The 13,978-nt window shown below is 44.8% G+C and overlaps 1 protein-coding gene across 1 annotated transcript in view; it reads right to left on the reverse strand.

Moving 5' to 3' along the window:
- Nucleotides 1–6,545: 6,545 nt before the first annotated feature.
- The window catches only part of PRCP (prolylcarboxypeptidase), a 28,356-nt gene continuing 20,923 nt past the window's right edge, over nucleotides 6,546–13,978 (reverse strand). Inside the window, exons 6-9 of the mRNA XM_083436592.1 lie at nucleotides 13,647–13,819; nucleotides 11,038–11,202; nucleotides 8,682–8,869; nucleotides 6,546–7,936 (exon numbers count right to left, since the gene is read on the reverse strand). Of these exons, the coding sequence (XP_083292718.1) occupies nucleotides 7,726–7,936; nucleotides 8,682–8,869; nucleotides 11,038–11,202; nucleotides 13,647–13,819 (737 nt within the window). The 3' untranslated portion in view covers nucleotides 6,546–7,725. The remainder of the gene's footprint in view (nucleotides 7,937–8,681; nucleotides 8,870–11,037; nucleotides 11,203–13,646; nucleotides 13,820–13,978) is intronic.

Below are 13,978 nucleotides of genomic sequence, written 5' to 3' on the forward strand. Positions count from 1 at the left end.
CAGATGAATAATTCACAGATATTAATAGATCGGGTTCTAACGGTTGGGAACATGCAAGGATGGAAGCGACCTGAGACTTTTTGGAATGCTAAGAGGCCAGTCTGGAGCACAAGGGTGGCAGCAGCGTGGGGGCAGGAGGGACAATCGCCCCTCACAACTGCGAACAAGGAGCTTGCCCCCCCATTAACGTTTACAGTCATACCTCAGGTTGAATGTGCTTCAGGTTGAGCGCTTTCAGGTTGCGCTCCGCGTCAACCCGGAAATAACAGAGTGCATTGCGTCCGGGTTTCGCCACTCGTGCATGCGCAGACGCTAAAATGACGTCACACGCATGCGCGGAAGCGACAAAACGTGTCCTGCGCATGCCATCGCGTCTTACGTTCTATTCAGGATGCGAACGGGGCTCTGGAACGGATCCCATTCGCATCCCGAGGTACCACTGTACTGTTATTTTTCTTTCAGAGATCTTTGCATGTGAGAAGCAACTCACCCACCTAGAAATATACTTTGCCCCTTCTGCGCCCATGCCTATAACTCCTCCCCTCCACTGTTGCCACTGCTGAGCACCTGTTCCTCCATAGTCAGCCCCCCACCCTGCAAACACACACACACACACACACACACTGATGCAGCTCACACAAAAAAGCCCTATTGGAGAAAATGTTAGGAAAAGCTCTATTTTCCCATCACGCCCTTATTAAACCCTAATTCAAGTTTCCCACTGAATCTGGGCCACTGGTGATCCTTTAGCTCAGTTGCCTGAGTCGGGTTTCTTTTCTCTGCGGTATAAACACCCTGCTGTTTGTTGATAGTATTAATAATATGAGCAGCAGGAGTCTGTAGACGTTTGGGGCCTAGGCTGCGGGAATTGTTCTCGGATGACATCGGGCCGCCTCTGTAAATTACTCGGCGACCTGGGATTTCGGCAGGTTACCGCCATAACTCAAGGGCCTGCGGTTATTGCGTTTACCTCCTGCTGCCTTCCCGCTTATTGGCCTCTTCTCGACATGAGGAGGTGGCAGGCCCCGTCGCTTTGGGAGAGAGACCTTGGAAGCGGCGTCTCACAAAGGTCTTGTGCCATTGTTTCGACAAAAGCCTCAAGCACGGAGCTCAGGAAATTAAAGGGAGGGCATGAGACCGAGAGCTGCCGCTTCTCGTGGAAATGGTTTTGCCCAACTCAAAGGAGGCTAGTCATGCCTGTTCATTTTTGGAAGAGGTGTGTCTGCATTAGAACGCAAGAAAAGCCATCTAGGCCAGCATCCCATTCTCATGGCGGGCAACCAGATATCTTTGGGAAGCAGGATTCAAGCAAAAGGACGCTTTTCCCTTCTGTGGCTTCCAGCAATTGGCATTAAGCATCGCTGCCTGCAAGTGTGGTGGCAGAACATAGCCATTATGGCTAGTAGCCCTAGATAGTTGCAGAGCTGGAAATTCTGGGTATCTCCACCTGGCATGTGCTGGCCCAAGAACCTTTGCTGCCTGAGGTGACACAGTGTAGGAATGATCGCTGGGTTGCAGAGCACACTCCCGCCCATGGGCAACCTCAGCTGCCTGCACGTGTGACCTTGGGGTGCGGAGCACACTACCCCTCACAGATAAAGCCACAGCTGTCTGAACATCTTGCCCTCTGTCTAACCTTTTGCGATCTCAGTAGTCTGCCGTGTCCTGTCTGTGACCTTTGTCTCTTTTGTCATACATTGTGCAAGAGGAAAATGACATGGTGGAAACAGGTGCCAAAATAACTTTGTACCACCCCACGATCTTGGGACTGGAAGATGTGTAAAGCTCACAGCCCAAAATGTATCTACCTGGGTTTGCATATTGTGTCAATAAAAGGAGCCTCCACAGAGCTGGCCGGCAGCTTGCTTGCTTGCAGCTCACCTGTGCGCAGCTCACCTGCATTACCAACTCCTGCCTCATGTCCTTCACTTCACACAGCAGCAAACATATTGATTACCTGACCTCACCTCCCCGCCGGACAGGCAGCAGCATACTTTCTGGAGCTCCTTCCCCACCTGACAACATGGCTTTGCAGTGGCTCCTCCCTTCAGGAAAAGCTGGAGCAAAGCCCTGCCACACTGCCAGGGTGGGGAATCTCCCTGCCCCCTGCCCAGCAGCAAAGTTGGGTGGTAGAACACCTCCTCTCATGCCAACTTGGCAGAAGGGGAGGGGTTCCACAGAGCTTTGTTCCAAGTCCCTCTCTGCCGCAGAGGCTGGGGTGACCAGTGGCAAATTTGGGCAGCAGAACATGGGCGATGCCCCTTAGAGAGTGCCGCCTGAGGCAGTCGTCTCATTCTGCCTCACGGGCAGGCCGGCTCCATCTGGCTGTAATGCATCCTTGTGTTGTGAATATTCATCTTACTTTCTTGGGTAGCAGATTAAGAGATGTGTGTGAATGCAGAAGAGTCCTGTCTATTGCTCTGTCCCCTTTTACTTCTGGGCTTGCATGCAGCCTCAAGACATTTGGCCGAGGGAATGTGGCCCTCAGTCCAGAAAAGGTTGCCCAACGCCTGGGCCATAAAGGTAAAGGGACCCCTGACCATTAGGTGCAGTCATGGCTGACTCTGGGGTTGCGGCGCTCATTTCGCTCTATAGGCCGAGGGAGCCATACAGCTTCCGGGTCATGTGGCCAGCATGACTGAGCCGCTTCTGGCAAACCAGAACAGCGCACAGAAATGCCGTTTACCTTCCCACTGGAGCAGTACCTATTTATCGACTTGCACTTTGACGTGCTTTCGAACTGCTAGGTTGGCAGGAGCAGGGACTGAACAACGGGAGCTCACCCCATCGCGGAGATTTGAACCACCAACCTTCTGATCGGCAAGTCCTAGGCTCTGTGGTTTAACCCACAGTGCCACCCATGTCCCTTTAGCCATAATGATGGCATAAATCGGTGGATCCTGAAGTGGGTGGTACTGCTCCCTGGGGTGGGTAGGATTACCTTGGGGTGCTTAGAGGGAAGTGCAGCAAGCAGAGGACTCTGTAGGTGCAAATGGCTTTGAAAAGCTGGTACCACTGGATCAAGTTCAGCAGTTTTGTTGTATTTCCTGAGAATGCTCAGGGGACTGAAACTATCTCAGCACCTACTCCTGTCCTATTATCACAGTACCATCGAGAGTGTCTTAACCTATCGTATATTATCGTGGTATGGAAGCAGCTCTGAAACGGATAAAAAAGCTTTACTGAGAATAACAAAAAATTGCCCAGAATGTTATAGGGCTCCAGCTACCAACCCTGGATGAGATCTTCACGTCTCGCACTTTGAAGAAGTCACACAATATCCTGAGAGATCCCACCCATCCTGCTCACAACTTCTTTGAACTGTTGCCTTCGGGCGGAAGATATAGGACAATGAAAACACGAACCACACGCCTTCTGAATAGTTTCTATCCAAGAGCTCTGATTGCACTAAATAATGATCTCAGGGCCAGTTGTAAGAAATAGCAAGTAGGGAGTAGGAAGGAATGAGATAGGGTTTAGGTCATGTTATGCTTTTAATAGGTCATGTTATATTCTGGATTATGTATGTTTTATAGATTATGTCTGAATGGGATGAGAGTGTTGGAGGTACGTGCAAATGTGTATGTGAAGCCGGTCTTTGGGTGGGTGTTTGATTTTCGTTGTTGTGTATACTGTGTATATACGGACAATGACAAATAAATTTCTATTCTATTCTTAATTCAGCTAAATGGTTTTAACTGGATTTTGAATAAACGTGCAACTAATTGTTCCCACTTTGGATTTTATTGTGTTATTATCTCCCTTAGTGGGTCTTGAAGACAGCTATTCTGAATAATGCTTTTGGTGGGGGGCACAACGGATGAATTTATGGAACTATGGGGGAAATGGCCCCAAAACATCTGGGAACCACTGCTTTGATATATGCAGGTATGTACAGCACTCAGGATATTTTAGGTAATTGGCTGCTGTCTTACATGACACGTTCTTGAAGACAAACCCTCTTTCCCATTCAGTATTATGCACTGAATGGGCTGGTAAGGATCTGTTTCTATGATGAAAGAAAATTCAGCAATGCTTAGTTTGTTTTTTCGGTTGTTAGTTTGCTAATTTTGCTAATATTGCTTTGTGGGTTACAAGAGCTGTAATGCTTTGTGAATTTTGCAATATGACTTTTCTCATAGTTGTGCTGTTTAGCCTATTTGTAAAGTTGTTTTGTTACTGGTGTTTTATGGAAGGTGGTTGTTTTACTGATGATTTGTTAATGTTATGTTGTGGTGTTCTACTATATTTATAGTATGTAAGCCGCCTTGTGACTCAAGTGAAAAGCGGAAATATAATAATGATGAATTTTATCTAGTTCCAAAACATTTTAGGCAGCTGGAGGCAAAACAAATGCTCATCTTTCTCCAAGTTCCACTATTTAGCTTTTGTGAGGAGTTGGTTTTGTGTTTTTTTAATGCTTTTTAGAGTGCTCCTTAGCTACTTCCAGCAGCTTTGGTGGTTGTGTTTTTCTTTTTCTTTTCTTTAAAAAAAGAGAGGCATTAGAAAAAGTATTTTAAAAAGCTGCCAGCTACTCATAACCTCTGCAGACTAAGCATTTGCTCCTGTATAGAAAGAGCGACCGCCTCCCAATAGCATTGTCCAGCACATTAGAGAAAAGGATTAAGCCGATACATTCAGCTATTCTAACAGATTTCCTTTACGCCTTCAATACCCCACTCTCACATTCACTTGGATAATCACATTAGTTTTGTCGTTAAGAAAGGAGGGCACACCACCTCCCCTTCTATGGCAAATACCTAAACTGCTTACCCACCACCCAAAGGGGTTGCATAGATTAGGGGAACAAGACAAACGGAAGGGATTTGCCATCCTGCAGCTCCATGTTTCAGGACAGCCCTTTATTTTTTTTCACAGCAAGGAGATGAAACTAAAATATTTTTTTTCCCCCTTGCAAATGGAAACTGGGGGCTGCTGGGGTGGGAGAGAGGAGGCAACGGAAACCAGAGGGAGACGGTTATGCAGAAGATGGGATGGCATCTGAAAAACAACGGCACCCTCTTCAGTTAGCACCTTGAATAACAAGTTTCTAGGGGGTCACATTTCTGGATCTGCACAAACTAGCGCTGTTGGCAAGAGCTTCCTCCATTCCTTCATTCATTTACAATTCCCTTCTAATTAATGATAAAATAAATGGGAAGAGCCTGGTGTTATCAGGCCAATGGTCCAGCTCTCACAGCGGCCACCCAAACTTGGTTCTAATCCCACCTGCGGCTGCCAAGATGCAAAAAGCTCGCCACTTGAAACATAATTTTACATTACCTCTGGAAAAATGGTGCAGTGAAGTTTGGAATTTGGTGCAACCAGAACGACTCACCCAGAAGAGCAATAAAACCCAACAAATATGAGATTATGCAGCCGCCCTTTTTTAGTTAACCTATGCAACCAGAATGTATAAGACATCATCCAGGCTACCACTTGGCTTTCTGATCTGTTTATCTCAACCCTAAGCTGTTGTACCTCCTTTTGTTGTGTGGGCCAATATATTTTCTTTTCTCATTGTACCTAGATTCCCTATATCCTTTTTAATGTTTTGTGCATATGCATGTGTTTAGAACCCTCTCTGTGTATAGAGTTCTTCTCTTTATTTATTGCAGAATTATTTGTTCCTTTTTTTATTGTTACTTGCTACATTGAAAACCAATACAAAAATTGATGGTGTGCTTTTTTTTAAGGAATAAGTAGTAGATCCCTACCACCACTGCATTCAGGTCTCCACTGCAGAATGTTGCAGGTGTGCTTGTCCATATTGGGAGCATTAGAATGGGCTTTATGCTTCTAATAACAAATCCATGCATGGAAAATTGTTGAGAATGGTGAATGGAACACAATTCAAAGGAAAACATCAGTGTTGCAACCACTCTAGACCCCAGAATATCCCTTCATTTAAAACATCTGCCAGTTTAAGATGAGGGGTAAGGCTTTGTCATATTGCCTCAAGCTGGCCGGTTCACATTAGCGGACAAAAAGTCTCTCTCATACCTACTCTTTTAAGCAGTTTGACGTTGTTTCTTTTGGTCTAAATGGCATATAAAGAAATAGGAGAGTAGTTGTGTTAGTCTTCAAAGTGCCACAGACTGGGTTTTTCACCCCTGATACCATGGACTAACTGCAATTATTTTAAGAGGGCATAAACTTTCATGGACCAGCACCTACTTCCTCAGATGCATACATGAAGAATCAGACTGGGTGGATAGACAGTCGACTCAACTTCTTACCTATCCAATTACAGGGTCATTAAGCTCAGGAACACAAGATCTTAACTTCAAAACAACCTCAAGAGGGCATATGACTCATGCTAGACTAAAATAAGTAACCATGATTGTTTATAGTTTTGTTTGTTGTAAAATCTGCTATGATTTAAAACTCAGTAACACACGCACACACATATATAAGCTTTAGCCTACAAAAACTGATACCATAATAAAAACAGTCATTCATATCCCACAGACTCTTTCCTGTTGTTTTTCATGGTGACTAAGACACACTCACACCCAACTGCAACAAAACAGTTATTATCCCTGTAAAATATGTTGAAGGTTTTATTTTTGTTTAATATTATGGAGGCTCATAGCTTATCTGGCCTTTTTTTTCTTAACAGCTTTGCAATCTGTTGGGCCCGACTGAGGCTTTGCAGTTCATGGTCCAATGAAAAGGTGAAGCCAGCCTAAGCCACCCTGTTTAAGGCAGGGTATAAATTCTTAGCAAAAAAAACACACAAACAAAATTACTGGCAGATAGGAACAAAGCCTCAAAGAATCATGGCAAATGTGGTACAACACAGAGATACGGGGCGGTCCTGTGCTGCAGCAGCTACTACTGTAACTGAGTCTATCAGGTGAGCCTTTCAATATGCCTGGCACTGTCTGCTGGGGGAATTCCGGGGGGGGGGGGGGGGACCTTGAGCCCAACAGCGCCCCTGAAAAAGTTTACACCTATGTCATAAACTGTTTAGCTTAACACAAGTGCATTGCTGCATCAGGCCAAGGATCCATCTAGTTCAGCGTCCTGTTTTCTAACCACAGCCAGTGAGATGCTTTCATGCCCTGCTCGGGGGCTTCTTGAAAGCACCAACCTTCTGCCATTCTTGTGATTCCCAGCAACAGGAATTCAGATAGAAATTCCATGATCAGGAACTTTGAGCCATAATGCCTTATAGCCACTGATTTGTCATCTGTGAATTTACACGATACAGCTTTAAACCCAGTGGATATTATAAGTTACTTATGGGCCAGCTTCCCACACACGAGGGATGCTTGTGGGACAAGAAAGGAAAGCCTCTCCCCCCCACCCCCCACAAAGATACCCTACACTCCCAAGTTTGGGTTCCAGTGCTCAACCAGGAGCAGTGGGAAATTCCTCTCAAGCAGCTTTCTTCCATAAGACATGGTGGAGTGGGCTAAACCTAAACGCGGACAATGCCATTTGAACTCTGCTAAAATTGTGAAGCGCCAGAAGAACATCAAGGAAGAGCCACCAGTCTGGAGCCATACACTGCAAGGTTTAGGTTTGCCACCTCAAAAGATCCTTTGCACAGCCAGACATCTGCTATACAAATAAGATGCTTTGGTTAGGAGAGAAAGAGGAAAGCAGGCGTGAAACAACGAGGGGGGAAACACTTGTGTGAAGCCAGCCATCCAGCCAGCAGATCCTCCCTCGGCGTTGACAGGAGAAAGCGGAAACCACAAAAACCAGCTCTTTCGGTTACTTCGAACCATTACGACGATAGTTCTGCAACCAGAGTCTCATGTAGTGAACTTCCAAAAGACGGGCTTGCAACACGGAGTCTGGATCATAAGGGCTGTTGGAGCGCAGGTCCAAGTGATGAGCACCTTCTGGGATCAATATCGCAACTAGAGTGTCCGTGATATTCCGTGTTACTCCGCCCCCAGACCAGGGGTCGAGCTCACCATTGCTGGAAGGGAAGGGGAGGGGGAGAAATGAACATCTACCTGCAGGTTAGGAACATCCCAATTAACAAAAGGTTTGCATCCCATCCCAGCAATCTCTGCAGGTCAATGGAAAGGCTTGTTTTGTGTTATCACCCTGGAAACTGGATCAGGGTGTCAACTATAAAGCAACTGTCAGGGATCCCGAAGGTCACACGTGTGTGTGTGTGTGTGTCCCCATCACACCAACATGCCCCTGATTATATTGTACATTTGCACCAATTCTACTTGCAAGCCATTGTGGAAAGTAATCTTGGCTGAAAAGTGGGCCATGAATGTAAGATTCCAGCAAAAATTCAAGCTGACACCTGCTGTTTACTTCTGTGCGTGCATGTCTAAGACACCCGTTCCCACAAAAGTCATTCCTACTTTTAACAAGCTATGAGAATTGAGTGCAAGGCTGACCACATAAATCTCTTACTCATGCAATTCCAATATGCAATTATGTTATCATCCCCACCACTGGCTTGGCATCAGGTTTGCATCATTTGCTGACTATTCAAGTACTACTACCTTGCATAAAATGGAAAATGTAGATGAGAGAAGCTGTCTGTTATTAGAGTAGCTTCTGTTGGCGGACAGAGAGTCACAATACAGTCATGGGTGGAATTCTATGCGGCTCCAGAACAGCACCAAACGCCATCAGCTAGTGATTGCTCACATTCCAACCATGCCCACCACTTATGATTGACAGACACACCAACACCTCACCTGAAGATGATGTTGCTGTGAGCACTGATGTTCTTCCCCCCATAGAGAGTGGCGATCCAGTCAGGACGAGGTCTCACCCCCCAGGTTTTGAAGCATTCATCCGAGTAGGTTTTCAAGTCCCAATTTTCGGGCTCAAACATGTCGTTGATGCCATCTGAACACATGGGCATCACCATTTCAGTGCAAGCCTAGAGCAGAAGGGTGAAGAAGAAAACAATGAAATTAGTTTAGAGAAGTAGACTGCCTTTTTTTAAGGGGGGGGGGAATGAACCAACTTATGATCCTCTGTAAAGCAACAGGCAGGTACATCAAGACTGCTGTATAAGTAATGCAGCCAGTCCACTTCTAAAACAATCGAGTTTTCTACTTCATTTTTTTACAGTACAAGTTCACCATAACATGAGGACAATACCAAAGTGTGACTATTCAGCTTTAATTGCTTCATTGTTCTAAACTCCTGAGGCTCAGTGTATATCCGGAATGGGCACTCTTCTTGAAATTGCATTTGAACCCACCACCCCCCACCCCGCCCCTGGTCAGTATTTTAAACTTTTTTCTTCCAAGTTGCCCAACTTCACTGTTGTATTCCCTGGACATATTTCACAAGGCTACAGGAGGTCCAGTTCATCAACGGAGGTCCAGTTCATTCATTTGACATCAACATCTAGACATTCTGTCGCAACTTGGCAGCTTTTCACCAACCCTCAGGTGTGTATAACTAAAGCAACTTTCATAATGTGACCCTGTTTTACCCCTGCCTCCTCCAGCAGTTTGGACGGCACACTCTTCTTAAAGAGTGGGGGACGGCACACTCTTCTTAAAGAGCAGGGACCTACCTGGCCTGCTGTGCTCTGTTAAGCACCAGGTAGACTGATAGCATCACATCATGGATGAAGAACCCTTTCCCACCCAAGAGCTACATTTCTCCATGGAGAATCTTCTGGGAGGTGTATGCCAGAGATGAGTGGGGTCAAAGCAAAAATGTGCTTAGTCCCCCACATACCTGCCACCTGCCCCTGAAGTGAAAGGGTTTCCACCTTTATCCTAGGTATCCTTTATGCTTGGGTAGGGAAGGCCACAGGCTAGGACCAAAGGCTGTGCTAGTTTGCCAACCGTGTTCTGTATAAATAATTGGCACTGTAAATATACCCACCACCCAAAAAGCTACCAGATTACAATTTGTTTTTCACTAGCCTGCTTGGCTGGCAGAGGAGGGGTAGAAAACACTGCCTCTCCCATTTCTACACTAGATGTAGAGGAAAGATGGACTGCACCTTCTCTCCATCAATTCTGCCCCTCGCAGTTGTGTTTAGGAGTGGGCACAAATGGGCAAACCTTTATTCAGAACTGAGTTCTCATCAATGTTCAGTTCAAGGGATATTTTGCCTATTAGATCAGCTTCCTTCAGGAATACTGGGGAGTATGTTGAACCCTCCAACACCTCAACTGTCTTAATTTGGGGCAATGCCTCAAAAAGCATTCTCTATCTCTGTTATATTCCTCCCCATTTGAGGTATCCCAATAACTATTGCTACTCTGAGGATCTGAATGGAGACTCCATGGTTCTTCAAAACTAATGGGCTTTTTAAAAGGACTCAACCAAAGGTTTGCTTTCACATTTCTGTAATCCCATAATCATGTTGATATTTCTTAATTCTAATAAGCTTTTAAATCCTTTAAGAAAACATCCAAAATGTTTTGCATTTTCTCTAAATACTGTGCTTTATCTTGTGATATACTATCGAATTCCAGCTTGGTTTCACAATACTGAGTAGTTTTTATCTGTCTTCCGTTTCCACATTTGAACGTTCAGTTAGGAAGAACATTAAATCCGTAGAACGTATGTTCAGAATAGATGCCCATTTGTATAGAAGCACAATGGCTCATTGAACTCTCAAATGTGAAAACGGAGATGATAGCTAAGGATACTCGGGACAGTGAAACCGAGCTGGAATTTAATTGCATATGACAAGATAAAGCAGAATGGTTAGAGGAAATACAAAAAGAATTGATGTTTACTTAAAAGATATTACAATCTAGACATTTAAATATGATGAATTAGATCACAGAAATGAGTAGATATACCTTTCCCAATGACTCAGGATTAAATGGAACATATTGTAAAAGGACTTAAACGTAGCTGGATCTATAACCGGGTATTTAATGTGTTTCATACCAGGCTAGACCAGTTGCGCCTGTAACCTTATCTTTCCTATTACCTGCGACCTCCTGATCCTATATTTTTTAAATTGTAGCTGTTGGAGATCAAACATAGGACATTCTGCATTCACATATGGGTCTCAAGAGCCCCACTTTGTGCCACAGTTTCACAGAGCAAATGATGCTGCATACATACCTGATAATACCAGCCCTGAATCCCAAGGCTTTTTGTGGCAGTCTGAGTTAAATTAAGGCATGAAGCACGTCCCGTGTAGTTATAGTAGACGTCTACTGCCTGTAAGATGTTTTGCAGCAGCAATTTGTCTGGCAGTTTGGGATTCCTCAGGTATTTACAAACTGCCTATAGAAAGACAGAAAAGGGGAAGTTTTTTTTTAAAAGAGAGAGTGCAAAGAAATCAGCAACAGACTAAACCTGCAGACAGGAGATGCTGCATTTTCTGTAGACTCAGTTTGTCCACTCTGGTTAGTGATAGCAGATAAGCAACCTCTAAACTACAGATCAGCAAATTAACTTTGAATCTTGGCATGGCCAAAACATTTGTTATTCTACCAATAAACAGAATCATTACCACAAATCTGCAGCGAGAGGATTTCCTTCATTATACTTTAATAAAAATAGGGGCGATGGACCTATGGTCCTCAAAATGTTGCTGGACTTCATTTCCCATTATCCCTTGGCCAGGGCTGACGGGAGTTAAAAGTCCAGCAACATCTGGAGAGTCACAGGTTAGCCACCTTTGCTTCAAAGAACTTTGAGAGTTTAAGCTTACTAACCCCAAATGATTTTCACAGAGGGAAATCATCTACGGTTGAAGGCAGTACGTTACTGAATACAGGTTTCCTGGGGATTCTAAATGGGAAGAGAACTGTTATGCTCAGATCCTGCTTCCCATAGGCGTGTGGCTGGCCACTGTGAGGGCAGGATGCTAGAGCAGATCAAGCAGCCCCTTATGATCTTAGGTGCAGTTCCTGCTGAGCAGTTTGGTCTCTCCAAGAAGATTCATTCTAGTTTAAGATGGCTTCTTTGCAGCATAACTGTGGATGCTACTGCAAACAGGCTGAGGATAAGGTAACAATCTGTTTTACATTACTTTGAGACACTGATGATCTGGTGCCTTAGTAAGGTGCGAGGGGAGGAGGTGGAGAGTTCCAACAGCTTCGGTATTCAGTTCTTGGCAGGAGCTGGTTCGCTGAGTGAAGGGTGAAGGGGTGGGGGGGAGTTAATCACTTATTAAGACGACTTCTAGCCTTTTCCAGCCTACTGAGCAGCTTCTCGGCTGGAAGACCAAGGATTCCTGAAAACTCCTTTACTAGCACAGATGTGCCATACGGAAGTTAAAGAGCGGCTTTAAGAGGTGGCAACCTTTTATGAAGGGCAGCGGGGAAAGGGGGTAGGTTTGGGGGAAAGAGGGAAAGCCTGCACTTCCCCCAGAGGACCATGGGCCCCATTACAGAGGAGGATTAAGCAGATACATTCAACTGTTCGAACGGATTCTTTCCCCTAAGCTCTCAATACACCTCTAAGTCTCACTCAGGATAATCACATTAGTTTTGTCACTGAAGTCCCCCCCCCCCCCGTTTGAAAAGAAAGGAAGGGAGGAAACTGGAACAGCTTATGCCACCCAGAGAGACTGCATACATTTTTCCCTTTTAAAAAAATGTTTTGCAACAAAAGAGAAGGAAATCTCTTGGTTTTAGGTGTTGGGGAACTGAAGTGCCTTGTCAAAAGGCTCTCAAAGAAAGCCGCCTCCTCCCTAAATGGCTTCTAGCCATAAAAAACCCTCTAAAGCAAGCAGTAACGAACAAAACAAATTTGGTTTCAAAGTTTTACCAAACCTGGATTTCCACATATATTCCCTCATCTCTCCCCACCCCCCAATAAAAGGCCATTAAACTGTCCCAAAGTCCTAGACTGGGCTTGAAGAATCTCTGGGATGTGACCAACGCAGCATCTCCCCACCAATCTGTGTCCTCCCTGGACTTTTAGGTACCTGAAGAGTCACCTCTGCCCATAAAAATGTGTTCATGCAGTCGGATCTGTTGGGGAGGTTAATGTGTCACTGCTCCATAGGAGGTAGACTTAGCAGGTACAAAGGGCAGGGCCTTCTTGGTAGTGGTACCTGAACTATGTCCGTAGGTCCTTCTGGAAGCCTTTTGCTGCTATGTGCCATATTCTAGCATAGGAAACACAGCTCACTTAAGAATACATATCCCCTACAATAAAGCTACTGTTTTCAACTATTAGCTTGTAGCTCACTCCTTTTGCTCTTCTGTGGTGTGTGTGTTTGGGCATGGGTGCTCCCCCTCTCCCTGCTTAGGTTACATCACATCTTGGCACGAGAAATTCTGCTAACCCCCTTATTAAAAAAGTATGCATCTCCTCTATCTTCAGGCATCAATTAAAATCAATTGTTTAGAAACAACTCACAATGCTGAAAGCCACAATTTATGTCTGATGCCTAATGTGCTGGCTGCTTTTGTACACTAATGTTTTTAACTGAAATTATTTGCTACCTTGGGAGTACCACTGTGGAGCCAAGAGGCAGAATAAAAATCCATTTAGTGTTCAGTTATTATTGAACTACAACCTCATCAATAAAGGAAAATCATCTGGAGGTTGTGCGATCAACCAAATTATGCTTAGAATTCTCTTATTATGGAATCCTTGGGCATCTTGTGTCACTGCTGTTTATTCATGTTTGACCTCCTAGAGTCTTTAAAAAGTGTTGGCTAAAAGAGGGGATGGGGATGAAATGAAATGAAAAGATGCCTTTGTTCAGTTACCTTAATAGGCCAGGCAGGGAGAGGTTGCAAGAAGTCAGCCTTATATGGGTAGTCAACCATTGCCAAATTAACCCAAGTCTCACTTAGCCATCCTTTGAAAGCAGCAGCATCTGTCACAGTTTTCAGTGGGCTACACAGGCGAAATGTACACGAAAGCCAATGCAAGCCTTCCTCTAGAAAGGAGAAAATACAGAGATTCAGTTAACACATATTAAGCTGCATTATGCCAAGTCAAACCATTGCTTCCTCTAGTCCAGTTTTTTCTCCTCTCTGGGCAGTGGCTCTTCTTGGGGTCTTTTCCAAGTTCTCCGATCCAGGAGTCTTTTTTTAAA

Source organism: Podarcis tiliguerta (assembly GCF_965153285.1).
Source record: "Podarcis tiliguerta genome assembly, chromosome: 4".
In the NCBI taxonomy this organism is placed as follows: Eukaryota; Metazoa; Chordata; class Lepidosauria; order Squamata; family Lacertidae; genus Podarcis; species Podarcis tiliguerta.